At 36.4% G+C, this 17905-nt stretch overlaps 1 protein-coding gene across 6 annotated transcripts in view; it reads right to left on the bottom strand.

Moving 5' to 3' along the window:
* Nucleotides 1-17905, bottom strand: part of USP15 (ubiquitin specific peptidase 15) — a 150047-nt gene that overhangs the window by 49483 nt on the left and 82659 nt on the right. For 3 of the 6 annotated variants that reach the window (XR_005580034.2, XM_010337267.3, XM_074402823.1), the window contains one exon: nt 4621-4707. The exons of 1 other annotated variant lie outside the window; for it this stretch is intronic. Coding sequence is in view for 4 of the 5 variants with exons in the window: in XM_010337267.3 (XP_010335569.1) it covers nt 4621-4707 (87 nt within the window). In the remaining variant the exon portion in view is untranslated. 2 more of the 6 variants (XM_074402824.1, XM_074402825.1) reach the window with 2 other exon arrangements.

The following is a 17905-nucleotide window of genomic DNA, read 5'->3' as shown; positions in this document are numbered from 1 at the left end:
ACTTTGGGCACACACAACAAAAAGCTCAAGTACAAAAAAAAAAAAGCTCAAGTACGAAAAAAGGATCTTGTTTTTCTTTTATTAGTGTAAGTGGTGCTAAAAATGAAGATCTTCGGTGTATTATTTTAAAAAATGCAAGGTCTGCATTTTCTACACATTCTACACATTACTGAGAAAAAAAACTTCTGGCTGTAAAATCAGAATAGCAGCCAGAGCACACAGGAAAGTATGCCCAAATGCATGCTCATGCGTGCACACACACACATACACACACACACACACCCGTGAAAAGACTAAAAACACATTTACATGCTCATTCTGTAAGTATATATTCAGATATCCTGTCTCTCCCCACATGTAACTTTTAAAAGGGATGCTGGAAGCTCTACTCTTCTGTGCAGCAACATGATGGAATTTGATGGGAGAGACTGAGAAATGAACAAAACACTTATCTGCAAAGCAGTTTTGTTTTGTTTTTAAAAAAGTCTATATCCCTAAATAATATCTACATTTAAATGACAGAGAAAGTATAAACTTTGCTCAAAAACTGAGATAGTCTAGATGCTCAAAAATAATAATGAAAACCAATGAATTTAGATACTTTAATATTATCTTGATTGGTCACTTACAATCCACATGTTATGTGTGCTCTAAATGAAATATTAAGGTTTGTCATGGAAAATATCAAAACTAGAATTTAATTCAAAAAATATATGAAAACCTGGGCCCTAAAGATAGCCTCTATTATCTTTCAATGACTATGTCTACTAGTTATTTCCTAATGATCTTAAGCTAGTCATCTTCTTTTAAGGCTATGCTACTTTGCAAAAATAAATTTACAATAATAGTAATGGGAATTTTAATACTACATTAATTAATTCTGTATATCTAAACTTCTTTAATAAAAATACACTAAAAATGCAAAAATTTTTGGTAAAATTGAACCTTATCCTTCTATAAAAATGTTTGACTGACTTAAAACTAGCACTGACACCTGACATTATAAATATATAATTTAATCCTCATAATTATAATTATGCCCATTTTGCAGTTAATTCAACAATGATTTTAGCTAACAAATTTATTATGAGCCAGATGGCTAGCTCTAGTAGTTTCCAAAATTCACAGTTTCTGTTCATGGCTCAATCTCATACAGGTAATCATTTTCATTAAATTAAAAAAAAAAGATTTAAATGAATTAACAGAAAAATAGAAACGTGCTTTGTATTTAGAATGTCCAATTGAGACAATAAACAGATTAAAAATACTTTTTAAAGGCGGTGTTAGTAATATATTAAAGCAAATATAGCAGGGCAGAAAAATACAGGTTATAGAACTATTACCAGAAAGACGATTTGACAGATATTTAAAAATGTACTTAAACTGAGGCAAAACCAAATACTCCAGGGACCAACAGGTAAAATTATGACACAAAGTAAACAAACGATATTATATTAACAGATTTTTCATAATATTAGTTTTTAATAACAACTTAAACTTAAATGATGTAATTCCAACTATATTATCTGGAATTATTTTATAATGATATGCTTGTTTCTGGGAGTAAAAATTTTGTATCTCAGAAATGTATCAGTGTAGGCTTAAATCTTGAATTTGTAAATAAATTTCCTATGAGCTTGTGTATTGTAATTATTGATTTTAATATATTACTTATACTTGCAGACTATTTCCACATACATGAGTTTTCAAAATATACTTAATCCAAAAGGTCATTACCTATTCTACATATGTTTAAATAAACTATGCTATTTCTATCTGAAGTCTTTCCACAAGCTGAATGGAAACGCAAGAAATAAATTTTATGTAAAATTGTTTAAATATGATGGAATTCAAGTTTTTTAAGATAAAAAAAAAACTTTCCATTTTATGAATGCTTAAGTTTTGTTCCTTACAAAGAAAGACAATCCATACGTAAAAATGTACTTTTAAGCTCATAATGGTCACAGCATCATGGTACTTCAGTGACTATTTGCTATTAAAATTCCCTAATATGACAGGACTATTTTACTGTCTGAATTAAAAAAAAAAAAAAAGCTAAAAATATAAGGCAGTCATACGGTAGAATCACTGAGCCTTAAGATTATAATTCTCTCAACAGTTTCTGTAGTCAGAGGTTTTGAGACTACACTGTCACACGTTTACTATAAAAGTGCAAACAGAACAAAACCAGAAACATACCAGACCACATATACCAATATGGTAATTCTGGTAAAAATACAGTATACATTCAATATAGTCTATATACAATGTTAAAAATCTCTCCAAAGAATGACTGTAAATACCTGTACATGAATTATTTTATAGTAAATATAGGAGCCATCTGCAATGAGTAAATCGTAAGTAGTATTTTATCTACTAGGAAAAAAATGACTTTTGATAAGTTTACTTAAAGCTCTCATATAATACAAACTGAATTACAAGGGGTTATTTTCACCTTTTTTTTTTTTTTTTGGCCTGCAGACATACATTTTTAAATAGAAGAGAACATACTACAGTGTAATTTTGAATATTTAGCATCTTCAGTATTTTAGTATTACACTATGATGTAATATTATTTAACATAGTGCACATATCTTTTTATGAATAACTGAAATAGGAATGTGAACGTTTTAAATCTTTTTGATTCATATGGTAAACTATTTTGTTAGGAAAATTATTCTAATACTCCAAACACTCAAAATCCTTATAAGAATATATATAATTGTTGAATTTTTCCCAACGTGACTGAGGTAGGGGAAAGCAAATGGGGTTTTGCATGGTTTTAATTTACATATCTCTAATCAGTAGTGAATGTGAAAATTTAAAATATTTATTCTCAGGTGAGAAAGGTGGCTATAATCTTAGCACTTGGGAGGCTGAGGCAGGAGGACTGCCTGAGCCCAGGAGTTCGAGACCAGCATGGGCAACATAGTGGGATTATCTCTATGAAAGAAAAAAAAATTAGCCTGGTGTGGTGGCGTGTGCTGTAGTCCTAGCTACTCAAGAGGCTAAGGTGGGAGGATCACCTGAGCCTGGGAGTTCAACGGTGTAGTAAGCTGTGATTCTGACAATGCACTTCAACCCCGGTGACAAAGTGAAACCCTACCTCAAAAAAAAAAAAGTTTATCCCTTACTTAATTCTTTTACTTTTACTGCCCAGTGTTTCCAAGACTGTCTTAGAAAATTTCTGGTTTTTATGAGCTTGATATATTAAGAATATATATCCTTTATCACTTGTAATAAGTATTTTTTTCCCATTTATTTGTCCTTTTTAATATGCTTAACTATTATCTTGGATTTAAAATTCCAGAGAGAAATTCTCAGGCATGAGCCAATTTTCTCAACAATATTTCCTGGATAATCTGCCCATTTCTATTAGTCTACAATGCCTCCTGATCACAATAAATTCTTTTTATACAAAGATCTGTTTCTTATCTGTTAGATTCCACTGATACATAGACATATTTTTGGGTTAGTACTATGCTGCTAGAATTTTTATGTATTTATAATACATTGTGATATTTAGTTTAAGACTAATCCTTCTTATTATTCTTTCCCATAATTATTTTAGCTCTTGTCATCTACTTATAATTCATATGTTCAGAATCATTTTTGTCATCCTCCCCCAAAAGATAAATTTAAGGGAAAATTAATTCAATATGTAACTTTAATTATTTATGTTTTAATTTTAAAGATTATTTCACGAAAAAGTTTAGTCTTTTAGAATTTTGTTGCTGAGATAATCGGATGTCATTTAGAAACTGAAAAAATAAATACTAATATTTTATAATGAGTATAAGCATATACTAATATATAATTAGTATATTAGATAAATATCTAGTACTATATGTTAGTGCAAATATCTAAATACTTCCAACCTAATCCATAAATGGCACTATATATATAAAAAAATAAAAGGAGGATAATCACCTCTAGATCAATATCCTTCCCATAATTTGGGTTAATTACAAATAATAAAAGCTTTCTTTTGATCCTTTTCAATAAAATAGACATGTCATTGTTCAAGGTAATACACTCAGAGTCAATACAAGGTAATACACTCAGAGTGAAGCCCAAGTAATCTTGACTTTCAACTTTTCTTAAAGCAATAAAAGAACACACACTTTAACAAAATTTTTATAAATTCCATGATTCTAAATTTTATTTGGCAAGGGGTAAGGAAATTGTTTTTCTGAACTTCTCAAGAAAAAGTGATTGCCTTTTTCATAAAAATTTATATGTGCTTTCCACTTGAGAATCAATGATACATTTAAAAAATACTTTTATGTGATTACATATCTAGTTCTAAAATGACATCTGAATTCATACTCTTCCTAAAAAATTGTGTTCGAACAAACTTCTAAATATATTTCAATTAATGTTTAGTATATAAAATTCTTTAAGTGTTTTATTTCTTTCAGTATACGTATTAAATCGAGAAGTAATTTAACTGCTTTCTTTTTTGTTAAGTTACTCAGGGAAGAACTAATCAGTAATTTAAAAGAAAACCAATTTTAATGCATTAAGACTTTTATCCTAAATTTTAGATACAAGATTTTTTTTTTGCAACCATAATAGGGTGATCAATTAAACAAAGAGTTTTTAAGATGCAGTGCTTACTTTCTGTTGTTGATGTTGTTATAATTATTTGATAGAGATGAAGGAGAGATCTTTGGTAAAGTTGAAAAATTGGATGCACCTGGGGACCTTTAAAAATATGAAAATGTTAAATTAGATAAAAAAATGAAGAATTTTAAAATTAATTATGAAATAAAAAGAACTAACAGATGACAATGTTTGTAGTAAATGAATGCTGAAAATAGATTTATGAGCAAAATCACTATATATCCTTTGGTTTTAAATTCTGAATGTATAAAAACATAAAGTACAAAAGGGAACTATTTTCAAATAAAATATATCAAATTAAATATGCGACTTGCTATTACTCCTATAAATCTACTAACTACATATACCAATTTCCAAGTTTAGGTACCCATTTTTAACACTTTATGATCAATATCCATCAGTCAACAGAATTAAACTACTCTACTTTGTTTCTCACTGGTACACCATGGCATTCTAATTATGTACCACATTGACACAGAGATCAGAGAATGTTATCAATTCTTAAAAATTTAAGTCAATGGGGACAAAACAGATAAAAGAATTCCAAGCATAATCCCAATATGTTATATTTGGCCAAAGTAAAAAGTCATAAATCTGACTATAGTATACATACCTCATTAATTCAGAATCTTTTTGAAGAAATCGCAATACTATTGGTTTTCAATCAACAAATATGCATTAAAGGCATGATTTATAATCAACAAATCTATAATACAGCAATAATTTAAGTTCTTAAAGGTCACTAAAAGTTTTATTTTCCCTTGTAATTTTGTAAACATGTTATTTTAATTTACTAGGCAACATCTAGGCAAGGGGCTATAAAAAGCTAGGTTTCAGTCCAGTGACTCTGTCATTGTAAATTCTAAATTAGTGAGGCTTAAAATTATTCATTTAAAATATTATATTTACTCAGATGCTAATGAGCAATGAAATGGTCAACAGGCAGAAAAGCATAATTTACAAAATTAGCCTTTTTTAAAAGACAGAGTTCTGCTCCTGTTGCCCAGGCTGGAGTGCAATGGCGCAATCTCATCTCACTGCAACCTCCACCTCCTGGGTTCTTGCAATTCTCCTGCCTCAGCCTCCCGAGTAGCTGGGATTACAGGCATGTGTAACCACATCTGTCTAATTTTTTTGTATTTTCAGTAAAGTTGAGGTTTCTCCATGTTGGTCAGGCTACTCTCAAACTCCTGACCTCAGGTGATCCACCTGCTTCAGTCCCACAAAGTGCTGGGATTACAGGCATGACCCACCACACCTGGCCCAAAATTTGCTTTTAAGTGATTTAGATTTATCTAAATATATATACTTAGAGTGCATTGTACAGAAGAAATGGTGGGTAATATTTTTAAAATATAAAAAAATTTACATTTTAATTAATTTTTTGAGAGACAGGGTTTCACTCTGTTGCCCAGGCTGGTGTGCAGTGAAACAATCATAGCTCACCGCAGCCTTGACCTCCCAGGCCCAAGAGCTCCTCCATCTCAGCCTACTGAGAAACTGTAACTACAGGTGCGTGCCACCATGTCTGGCTAATTTAACAACAAATTTTTTTGCAGAGACAGAGATCTCACCATGTTGCCTGGGCTAGTCTCAAACTCCTGGCCTCAAATTATCCTCTTGCCTTGCCCTCCCAAAGCACTGGGATTACAGGTGTGATTACAGGCTGCACCAGGCCTAATTTAACTTTTAAAGTTTTATACATTATGAAATCTTAGAAAAAATTTTCTTTCTTTTGAAAGAGGTTCTTTAGCTGATAAATGCTGTATGTTAATGGATTATGTTAAATGAGATTTCTAGTTGGGTACCCTTCTGACAGAAACCCCTTTACCAAGATTTATTTTATTGTACTAAACTCAAAAACAAAATACAATCAACCAAGTTTTAATATAAAACAATGTAGAGTACACAGTTAAAAATTTTAATAATCCTAATATTCTCACACGGTAGTTTTAAAACATTAATTAAAAAATGGAAATATTTTGGCATTTTTGCCTCCACATTAAGAATTCTAAATTAGGAAAAAACATCTAATTGATAAGAGACTGAGTTATAATAAATTAAGAAGGTTAATTTTTAAAAATGAAATTCATTACAACTTTTCAGAAACATAAATTGAATGTTTCCCTGAATCTTAAAGTAAAAATTATGGAAAAAAGATCCATTGCTTCGTCCAATAAAGTGGTTGAGGGATACATATATATATTTATAAAATATATATACATATGGTATATACTTTGTGTATATATACACATACTCTGTGTGTGTGTATATATACATATACATGTATATATACATATACATTTTTTTCTTTTCTTCCCATCTGTAGCCTTTTTTATTATTCATTAGCAACGCTAAGAACTGTATTAGAAGGAAAAGAAAATGAAATACCATAGCATTAATTCATATTTTCAGTTTTTATGGAGTTCATTCAAATACTCAAACTCTTATTAAATATTACAGGCCTTACCCTTGATAAGTACTGGGAATACACAGAAAGACACAGTTTCTGACCTCAAACAGCTCACAATCTAATATGAAAAAATGACACATAAGCAAAATGACTGTAATATAACAAATTCTTATATAAAATTTTATGGGTAGTAACATGAGGTGATTTAAAAATGATGTGCAATTAAAGGGATAGCTGGGAAGTAAAAAAGTATTACAGGTAGGAAGAATAGCATATAGAAATCATGTAGAAACCATGATGTGTTCAGGGAATTACCAGTAAATTCAGCTTGGCTCAAAGACTAGGAAGTACTGACAGGAAGAGAGGTTAGTTACTAAGGTAGGTATGATAGTAAAGGGTCTCTTTTATGCTCTGTGAAGAAGTCTGGATTTTATCCAATTGTGCTGGAGCATGTTAAAAGATTTTAACAGGGTATCAACAAAATCAGATTTGTATTCTAGAAACTTTTAAGGAAGAGAAAAAGACTAAACATTTGGAGACCAGTTAGGGAACTATAAAAACAACAAAGATGCCGGGCGCGGTGGCTCAAGCCTGCTGTAATCCCAGTACTTTGGGAGGCCGAGGCGGGTGGATCACGAGGTCAAGAGATCGAGACCATCCTGGTCAACAAGGTGAAACCCTGTCTTTACTAAAAATACAAAAAAATTAGCTGGGCATGGTGGCGCATGCCTGTAGTCCCAGCTACTCAGGAGGCTGAAGCAGGAGAATTGCCTGAACCCAGGAGGCAGAGGCTGTGGTGAGCCGAGATCACGCCATTGCACTCCAGCCTGGGTAACAAACAAACAAAAAACAACAAAGATAAGAATTAATAAGAGCTAGAGTTAAGAAAGTAGAGTGGGCAAGGGCAACATAGCTTGCATATTTAAGAAGCGGTTCTCCAAGTATAGTCCATGGATCCTGGGAGTCATCAAGACCCTTTTTAAGGTGTCCACTGATGAGGTCAAAACTATTTTCATAATAATATCAAAGTGTTATTTAAACATTACTTGACCTCTTTCACTGAGTGGATATTTGCTACCGACAGTGCAAAAGCAATGGTGGATAAAACTGCTGACACCTTAGCATGAATCAAACAAGAAGCACTAACCTACTTCACCGCCTCACAGTAAAAGTTTCACTTGAGAATATCCATATTGAAAAAATAAACAATCACTGATTTTATTGAATCTTAACCTTTAGTTACACTTCTTTTTAGTATTATTTGATAAACTGGGAAGTTTGCATAAAGCGTATCTGCTATAAACTGAAGTATCATGGCTGTCATGAGGAAAAGTTTGTGTAATTATTTGAACTGCATGAAATGCAAGGGGTACCAAGTTACTGTTTTCAGGATACCACTCCTGATTCTCTTTTACATTAGGAAATGATGGCGTATGCTTATTTGGACTTGGCTATTGATATGGTTTGTTTCTGTGTCCCCACCCAAATCTCATCTTGTAGCTTTCACAATCCCAGGTGTTGTGGGAAAGGCCTGGTGAGAGATGACTGAAACATGGGGGCGAGTCTTTCCCATGTTGTTCTCGTGGTAGTGAATGGGTCTCACAAGATCTGATGGTCTCAAAAATGGGAGTTTCTCTGCACAAACTGTCTTTCCTTGCCTGCCACCATCCATGTAAGACATGACTTACTCCTCCTTGCTGCATGCCATAATTGTGAGGCACTCCCCAGACACACAGAACTGTAAGTCCAATAGACTTCTTTCTCTTGTAAATTGCCCAGTCTCAGGTACGTCTTTATTAGCAGTGTGAAAATAGATTAATACAGTAAATTGGTACCAGTAGAGTGGGGTGTTGCTGAAGATACCCAGAAACGTGGAAGTGATTTTGGAACTGGGTAACAGGCAGAGAGGATGGAACAGTTTGGAGGACTCAGAAGACAGAAAAATGTGGGAAAGTTTGGAACTTCTTAGAGACTTAGAGGACTCAGAAGACAGGAAGATGTGGAAAAGTTTGGAACTTCCTAGAGACTTGTTGAATGGCTTTGACCAAAATGCTGACAGTGTTATGGATAATAAAGTCCAGGCTGAGGTGGTCTCAGATTGTAATGAGGAACCTGTTGGGAACTGGAGCAAAGGTAACTCTTACTATGTTTTAGCAAAGAGACTGGTGGCATTTTGCCCCATGCCCTAGATATCCATGGAACTTTGAACTTGGGAGAGAATATTTAGGGCATTCAGAAGGTGACTTGGGTGCTGCTAAAGGCATTCAATTTTAAATGAGAAAAGAACATAAAAGGCAGGAGAGTTTGCAGCTTGACAATGCAACAGAAATGAAAATCCCATTTTTTGAGGAGAAAGTCAAGCCAGCTGTAGAAATTTGCAGTAAGTAACAAGGAGTTGAATGTTAATCCCTCAGACAATGGGGAAAATATCTCCAGGGCATGTCAGAGGTCTTCACAGCAGCCCCTCCCATCACAGGCCTGGAGGTCTAATAGGAAAGATGGCTTTATCGGCCAAGCCCAGGGCCACCCTGCTCTGTGTAGCCTAGGGACTTGGTACCCTGCATTCCAGCTACTCCAGTCATGGCTAAAAGGGGTCAAGATACAGCTCAGGCTGTTGCTTCAGTGTGTGGAAGCCCCAAACCTTGGCAGCTTTCACGTGTTGTTGAGCCTGTGGGTGCACAGAAGTCAATAACTGAGGTTTGGGAACCTCTGCCTAGATTTCAGGGGGTGTATGGAAATGCCTGGATGCCCTGGCCTAAGTTTGCTGCATAAGCGGGGCCCTCATGGAGAACCTCTGCTAGGGCAGTGCAGAAGGGAAATGAGGGATTGGAGCCCCCACACAGAGTCCCTACTGGGGCCCCACTTATTGGAGCTGTGAGAAGAGAGCCACTGTCCTCCAGACCCCAGAATGGCAGATATACCGACAGCTTGCACTCTGCACCTGGAAAAACTGCAGACAATGCAGGCCTGCGAAAACAGCCAGGAGTGGGGTTATGCGCTCCAAAGCCACAGGGGCAGAGCTGCTTAAGGCCATGGGAGCCTACCTCTTGCACCAGCGTGACCTAGATATAAGACATGGAGTGAAAGGACATCATTCTGGAGCTTTAAGATTTGACTACCCTGCTAGATTTCAGACTTGCATTGGGCCTATAGCCCCTCTGTTTTGGCCAATGTCTCCCATTTGGAATAGATGTGTTTACCCAGTGCCTGTACCCACATTGTATCTAGGAAGTAACTAACTTGTTTTTGATTTTACCTGCTCATAGGTGGAAGGGACATGCCTTGTCTTGATAGAGAACTGGACTGTGAACTTCTGAGTTAATGCTGAAATGAATTGAGACTTTCGGGGACTGGTGGGAAGGAATGACTGGTTTTGAAATGTGAAGATACGAGATTTGAGAGGAGCCAGGAGCAGAATTATATGGTTTGGCTCTGTGTCCCCACCCAAATTTCATCTTGTAGCTCCCGTAATTCCCAGGTGTTGTGGGATGGACCGGGATAGGTAGTGGGTGCAACCCACAGAGAACGAGCAGAAGCAGGGTGGAGCATCATTTCGCCTAGGAAGTGAAATGAGTTGAGGAACCTCCCTCTCCCAGACAAGGGAAGCCATGATGGTCTGTACTACCTGGCCCAGGTACTACACTCTTCCCATTGTTTTTGCAATCTGCAGATCCGGAGATTCCCTTGTAAGGCTACAACACCAGGGCCCTGGGTTTTAAGCACAAAACTGGGTGGCTGTTTGGGCAGGCACTGAGCTACCTGCAGAAGTTTCTTCGTACCACAGTGGTGCCTGGAACCCTGGTGAGACAGAACCATTCACTCCCCTGGAAAAGGGGCTGAAGCCAGGAAGCCAAGTGGTCTCACTCAGTGGGTCTCATTCCCATGAAGCCCAGCAAGCTAAGAACTACTGGCTTGAAATTTTCACTGCCAGCACAGAAGTCTGGAGTCGACCTGGGATGATCCAGCTTGGTTGGGGAAGTGGCGTCCACCATTACTGAGGCTTTAGTAGGTGATTTCCCCCAGCAGTGCTAAGGAGACTGGAAGGTTTTGACTGGGCATAATTCATCACAGTGAGGCAGAGTGGCTGTGGCCAGACTGCTTCTCTCCATTCCTCCTCAACCAGGCAGGGCATCTCTGAAAGAAATGCAGTAGGCCCCAGCCAGGGGCTTACATACAAAACTCTCATCTCCTGGTGACACAGGACCTGGGTTAGAAATGGCTATGGGTGTTGCTTCAGTGAACTTACTCTTTCCTGCCTGCAGGCTCTGAAGAGAGCAGCTGATCCTGATAAGGGGGATTCTCCCAGCACAGTGCACCATCTCTGCTAAGGAACAGACTGCCTCTTCCAGTGGGTCCTTGACCCCCGTGCCTCCTGCCTGGGAGAGACCTTCCAACAGGGGTGGACAGACATCTGGCATCAGGCCAGCTTCCTGTATGATGAAGCTTCCAGAGGAAGTATTATGCAGCAATCTTTGCTGTTCTGCAGCCTCCACTGGTGATACCCAGGTGAAGAGGGCCTGGAGTGAACCTCCAGCAAACTGCAGCAGACCTGCAGAAGAGGGGCCTGACTGTTAGAAGAAAAACTAACAAAGCAACAACAACAACATCAACAAAAAGACCCCTGCACAAAACCCCCATCCAAAGGTGATCAGCCTCAAAGATCAAAGGTAGACAAATCCACAAAGATGAGGACAAACTAATGCAAAAGTGCTGAAAACTCCAAAAACCAGAATGCCTCTTCTCCTCCAAATGACTGCAACTCCTTTCCAGCAAGGGCACAAAACTGGATGGAGAATTAGACTGATGAATTAACAAAAGTAGGCTTCAGAAGGTGTATAATAACAAACTCTTCTGAGCTAAAGGAGCATGTTCTAATCCAATACAAGGAAGCTAAGAACTTTGATAAAAGATTACAGGAACTGCTAACTAGAATAACCAGTTCAGAGAGGAACATAAATGACCTGATGGAGCTGAAAAACACAGCACAAAAATTCGTGAAGCATACACAAGTATCAACAGCTGAATCAACCAAGCAGAATAAAAGATATCACAGATTGAAGATTACCTTGCTGAAATAAGGAAGGAAGATAAGATCAGAGAAAAAAGAATTAAAAGGAATAAACAAAGCCTCCAAGAAATATGGACTACGCAAAAAAGACCAAACCTACAATTGACTGGTATACCTGAAAGTGATGGGGAGAATGGAACCAAGTTGGAAAACACAGTTCAGGATATTATCTGGGAGAACTTTCCCAACCCAGCAAGACAGGCTAACATTCCGATTCAGGAAATACAGAGACTACCACTAAAATACTCCATGAGATCAACCCCAAGACACATAATCATCAGATTCCCCAAGGCTGAAATGAAGGAAAAAATGTTAAGGGCAGCCAGAGAGAAAGGTCAGGTCACCTACAAAGGGAAGTCCATCAGTCTAACAGCAGATCTCTCTGTAGAAACCCTACAGGCCAGAAGAGAGTAGAGGCCAATAATGAACATTCTTAAAGAATTTTCAACCCAGAATTTCATATCCAGGCAAACTAAGCTTCATAAGCAAAGGAGAAATAAAATCCTTTCCAGACAAGCAAATGCTGAGGGATTCTGTTACCAACAGGTAGCCCTTTAAGAACTCCTGAAGGAAGCACTAAACATAGAAAGGAAAAACTGGTACCAGCCACTACAAAAACACACCAAAATAAAATGACCAATGACACTATGAAGGAACTGCATCAACTAATATGCAAAATAACCAGCTAGCATCATGATGACAGGATCAAATTCACACATAACAATATTAACCTTAAATGTTAAATGGGCTAAATTAAAAGACAGAGAGGCAAACTGGATAAGGAGTCAAGACCCATTGGTGTGCTGTATTCAGGAGACACATTTCACTTGCAAAGAAACACACAAAGGCTCAAAATAAAGGGTTGGAGGACTATTTACCAAGCAAATGGAAAGGGGAAAAAAAAAAAAGGGAAAAAAGAAAAAGCAGGGGTTACACTACTAATCTCTGATAAAAGAGACTAAATCAACAAAGATCAAAAAAGACAAAGGGCATTACAGAATGGTAAAGGGATCAATACAACACGAAGAGCTAACTATCCTAAATACATATGCACTCAATATAGGAGCACCCAGATTCAAAAAACAAGTTCTTACAGACCTACAAAGAGACTCAGATTCCCATACAATAGTGGGAGTCTTTAACACCTTACTGTTAATATTGTCAATATTAGAGACAGAAAATTAACAAGGATATTCAGGACTTGAACTCTGGGTCAAGAGGACCTCATCGACATCTACAGAACTCTCCACCATAAACCAACAGAATATATATTCTTCTCAGCATTGCATGGCGCTTATTCTAAAACTGACCACATAATTGGAAGCAAAACACTCTTTCGTAAATGCAAAAGAATGGAAATCATAACAAACAGCCTCTTGGACCACAGTGCAATCAAATTAGAACTCAGGATTAAGAAACTCACTCAAAACCATACAACTACATGGAAATTGAACAATCTGCTCCTGAATGACTCCTGGGTAAATAACAGGAGTTATGATAAATAATAAATAAGTAATGACTTTTTGGGAAATTAAGACAGAAATAAAGAAGTTCTTTGAAATCAATCAGAACAAAGAGACAATGTACTAGAATCTCTGGGACACAGCTAAAGCAGTGTTAAGAGGGAAATTTAGGCTGGCTGTGGTGGCTTACACCTGTAATCCCAGCACTTTGGGAGGCCGAGGAAGGCAGATCATGAGGTCAGGAGATTGAGACTATCCTGGCCAACATAGTGAAACCCCATCTCTACTAAAAATACAAAAAAATTAGCTGGCCGTGGTGGCATGTGCCTGTAGTCCCAGCTACTCAGGAGGCTGAGGCAAGAGAATCTCTTGAACCTGGGAAATGGAAGTTGCAATGAGCCGAGATCATGCCACTGCACTCCACCACTGGGTGGCAGAGTGAGACTCCATTTAAAAAAAAAGGGAGGAAAATTTATGGCACTAAATGCCCATATCAGAAAGCTGGAAAGATCTGAAATAGAAACCCTAATATCACAATTAAAAGAACTAAAGAAACAAGAGCAAACAAATTCAAAAGCTAACAGAAGATGAGAAACAACTAAGATGACAATAGAACTGAAGGAATGAGAGACTGGAAGAGCCCTTCAAAAAAAAAAAAAAAAAAAAATTAATGATTCCAGGAGCTGGCACAGACAAGGATGGCCTGTCTCACCACTCCTATTCAACTTAGTATTGGAAATTCTGGCCAGGGCAATCAGACAAGATAAAAAAGTAAAGGGTATTCATATAGGAAGAGAGGAAGCCAAATTGCTTGTTTGCAGATGACAAAATTGTATATTTAGAAAATCCCACTGTTTCTGCTCCAAAACTCCTTAAGCTGATAAGCAACTTCAGCAAAGTCTCAGGATACAAAATCAATGTGCAAAAACCACAAGCATTCTTATATATCAACAACAGACAAGCAGAGAGCCATACCGTAAGTGAACTCACATTCACAATTGTTACAAAGAGAATAAAATACCTAGGAATACAACTAACAAAGGATGTAAAGGACTTCCTCAAGGAGAACTACAAACCACTGCTCAAGGAAATAAGAGAGGACACAAACAAATGGAAAACATTCCATGCTCACAGATAGGAAAAATCAGTATCGTGAAAATGGCCACACTGTCCAAATTAATTTATAGATTCAATGCTATTCCCATCAAGCTACTATTATTTTTCTTCACAGAATTAGAAAAAATTTCTTTAAATTTCATATGGAACTAAAAAAGAGCCCATATAACCCAGATAATCCTAAGCAAAAAGAACAAAGCTGGAGGCATCATGCTACCTGACTTCAAACTATACTACAAGGCTACAGTAACCAAAACAAGATGGTATTGGTAACAAAAAAGATATATAGATCACTGGAACAGCACAGCAGCCTCAGAAATAACATCACACATCTACAGCCATCTGATCTCCAACAAACCTGACAAAAATAAGCATTTGGGAAATGATTCCCTATTTAATAAATAGTGCTGGGGAAACTGGCTGGCCATATGCAGAAAACAGAAACTGGACCCCTTCCTTACACCTTATACAAAAATTAACTCAAGATGGATTAAAGATTTAAAAGTAAAACTCAAAACCACAGAAGAAAACCTAGGCAATACCATTCAGGATATAGGCGTGGGCAATGACTTAATGATTAAAACACTGAAAGCAATAGCAACAAAAGCCAAAATTGACAAATGGGATCTAATCAAACTAAAGAGCTTCTGCATAGGAAAAGAAACTATCACCAGAGTGAACAGGCAATGTACAGAATGTGAGAAAGTTTTTGCAATCTATCCATCTGACAAAGGGCTAATACCCAGAATCTACAAGGAACTTCAACAAATTTACAAGAAAAAAGCAAACAACCCCATCAAAAAGTGAGTGAAAGATATGAACAGTCACTTCTCAAAAGAAGACATTTATGTGGCCAACAAACAAATGAAAAAAGCTCATCATCACTGGTCATTAGAGAAATGCAAATCAAAACCACAATGAGATACCATTTCACACCAGTCAGAATGGCAATTATTAAAAAGTCAGGAAACAACAGATGCTGGCGAGGCTGTGGAGAAACAGGAATGCTTTTATACTGTTGGTGGGAGTGTAAATTAGTTCAACCACTGTGGAAGACAGTGTGTCGATTCCTCAAACATCTAGAACCAGAAATACCATTTGACGCGGCAATCCTAGATCTTCACTGCCTAACTCAGTGAATCAGTATTTTCCAAATGACCAAAATGCATGAAACTACATGTGAAAGATTTTACTATTATAAAAGGTTCACTTATACGGTTTCAGATACCATCATCAAATTTGAAGACTTAAACCACTACACTGGTTGATGTGGTATTAATCATCTGAAAATACTCCTTTTCAACTATGTATGTGTATGAGGCTGAATTTGCTTCATGTACTTCAACCCAAATATTGTATTATAATACATTAAATGCAGATGCATATACAAGCATTTAGCTGTCCTCTGTTCAGTCAGATAGTAAAGACATTTGCAAAAATAAAAAACAATGCAACCCTTTTTGGTAATTTTATTGTTTTGAAAAAGTTATTTTCAAAAAGATGTTATTTATGTCAAAATACAATGGTTTGTATTGTTACTTAAAAATACCTTAAAATCTTATTTCAATTTCAAGCATAACAAACATTAACAGATATAACCCATATAACAGAAGTTCTTTGGGTCTTTAATAATTTTTAAGAATGTAAAGGGGTACCAAGATCAAAATATTTGAAAACTTCAGATTAGGAGGTAGAATCTGCACGACTTGCTGACTAATTAGACAAGAGAAGGAAGGCTGGAGAAGGAATTCAGGATGGTTCTTAGATGGTACCTGAAATAGGGAATACAGGAAATGGTTGAGGGGATGTGAGTGGGAGGAGTAAAAAGTTTTGGTTTAATCTGAGGTGGTAAGTTCTACATGAAATTTACAAAAAATATGGAATTCAGAAAAGTGGTCTAGTCTAGAAATAAAGAATGGCATATCTGTGTCAGTTTGAGCTGGAAGAGAGATCAGCACAGAATCACCTAATTGTGAACACCTACTATGATATGAAAAAAAGAGTTCTGACAGAAATCAGTGAATGTCAATGCATTTAAGGTCTGAGCAGAGCTGCTGCTGTAGTCAGTGAAGCTGCACTGCACCATGCCAGGGAGGGCCTGTTACATGGACTACATATGATATGAATGATGTCCCCTGGAGCTGTGCAAAACCAAATATGGCAACCCTAAAGAGGAAGTGAGCTAGACAGACAAATGACTGGTCAGAGAGGCGAAGTCCTTGGGATAAAAGGTGGTATCATGCATTCAAATTCAGGGAATTTCTTTAGGAGATGGTTATCAAAAAGAAATACTAAAGAAAGGCAAATAAACTAGGTTAAAAAGGACAAATAAGAACTTTGTTAAATCCTGAATAGGTGGCAAGCAACATTAAGTATAGCTTTTTAAAAGTAGGTGGTTGTCAAAGAAAGAAAAGCTAAAGGATGGTACATGGAATAAGTGTATGGTTTTTGGTTTTAAAAATGCAAGATGTGTTTATGTTCATAGGCTGAGGGGGAAGATGACATTAGAAAAGAAAAAAAAATAATGAACTGTGTTTACCATATATGTGGCAGTATGCTAGGCATTTATGTATGTAAGAGAGAAGAGATAATAAAAGAAAAAGCAAGGAAGAGGAAGCATCAAGATAAATACCATAGGTAGAGAGATTGTGGACGTGGTCGACAGGTAAAAAAGTATAACAATTTTACAACACTATTACAGACATTACTGATGAGTGATAACACATCATTTATCTCTTCTGATTCCAACTTCTGACTCAGATTACACATGGTCCAATCTAGCTAACATTTGTGGAGTTAATATCAGGTTATTTAAGGGTTGACTAGTCAGTCTGTGGATGATAACCAGAGCCCTTTAGCTCTCTTTCTGTGACGTAATGTAGAAATTAAACTGTTCACTAGCAACTCTGCTCTAGTGGCTTTCTAGAGAAAGAAGAGAAAAAAATGCTAAGAATATCATACATTAACTAGACATCAAACCACTTACCTAGAATTAAACTAATTTTGGCCAGTTTGGGCTAGGTGTAACATATCGTCTCTTCAGACAGAGAAAGGTAAGGCTCCCATTTAGCCGAAGTGGTTTCATGAAGAGAGAAAATGCAGCCTTACTCCTGACAAATGAATGTTTGCAGATCTGAATTTCCTTATACCCAGTATGTTTCAACTAAAAACATGCAATTCAAGGCTAAGCTGAGCCTCTTATTTCAACAGAAAAACGTA

Source organism: Saimiri boliviensis, chromosome 7 (assembly GCF_048565385.1).
Source record: "Saimiri boliviensis isolate mSaiBol1 chromosome 7, mSaiBol1.pri, whole genome shotgun sequence".
NCBI classification, from domain to species: domain Eukaryota; kingdom Metazoa; phylum Chordata; class Mammalia; order Primates; family Cebidae; genus Saimiri; species Saimiri boliviensis.
Note: the sequence above shows the minus strand (reverse complement) of the source record. Positions and strands in the feature narration are given on the sequence as shown.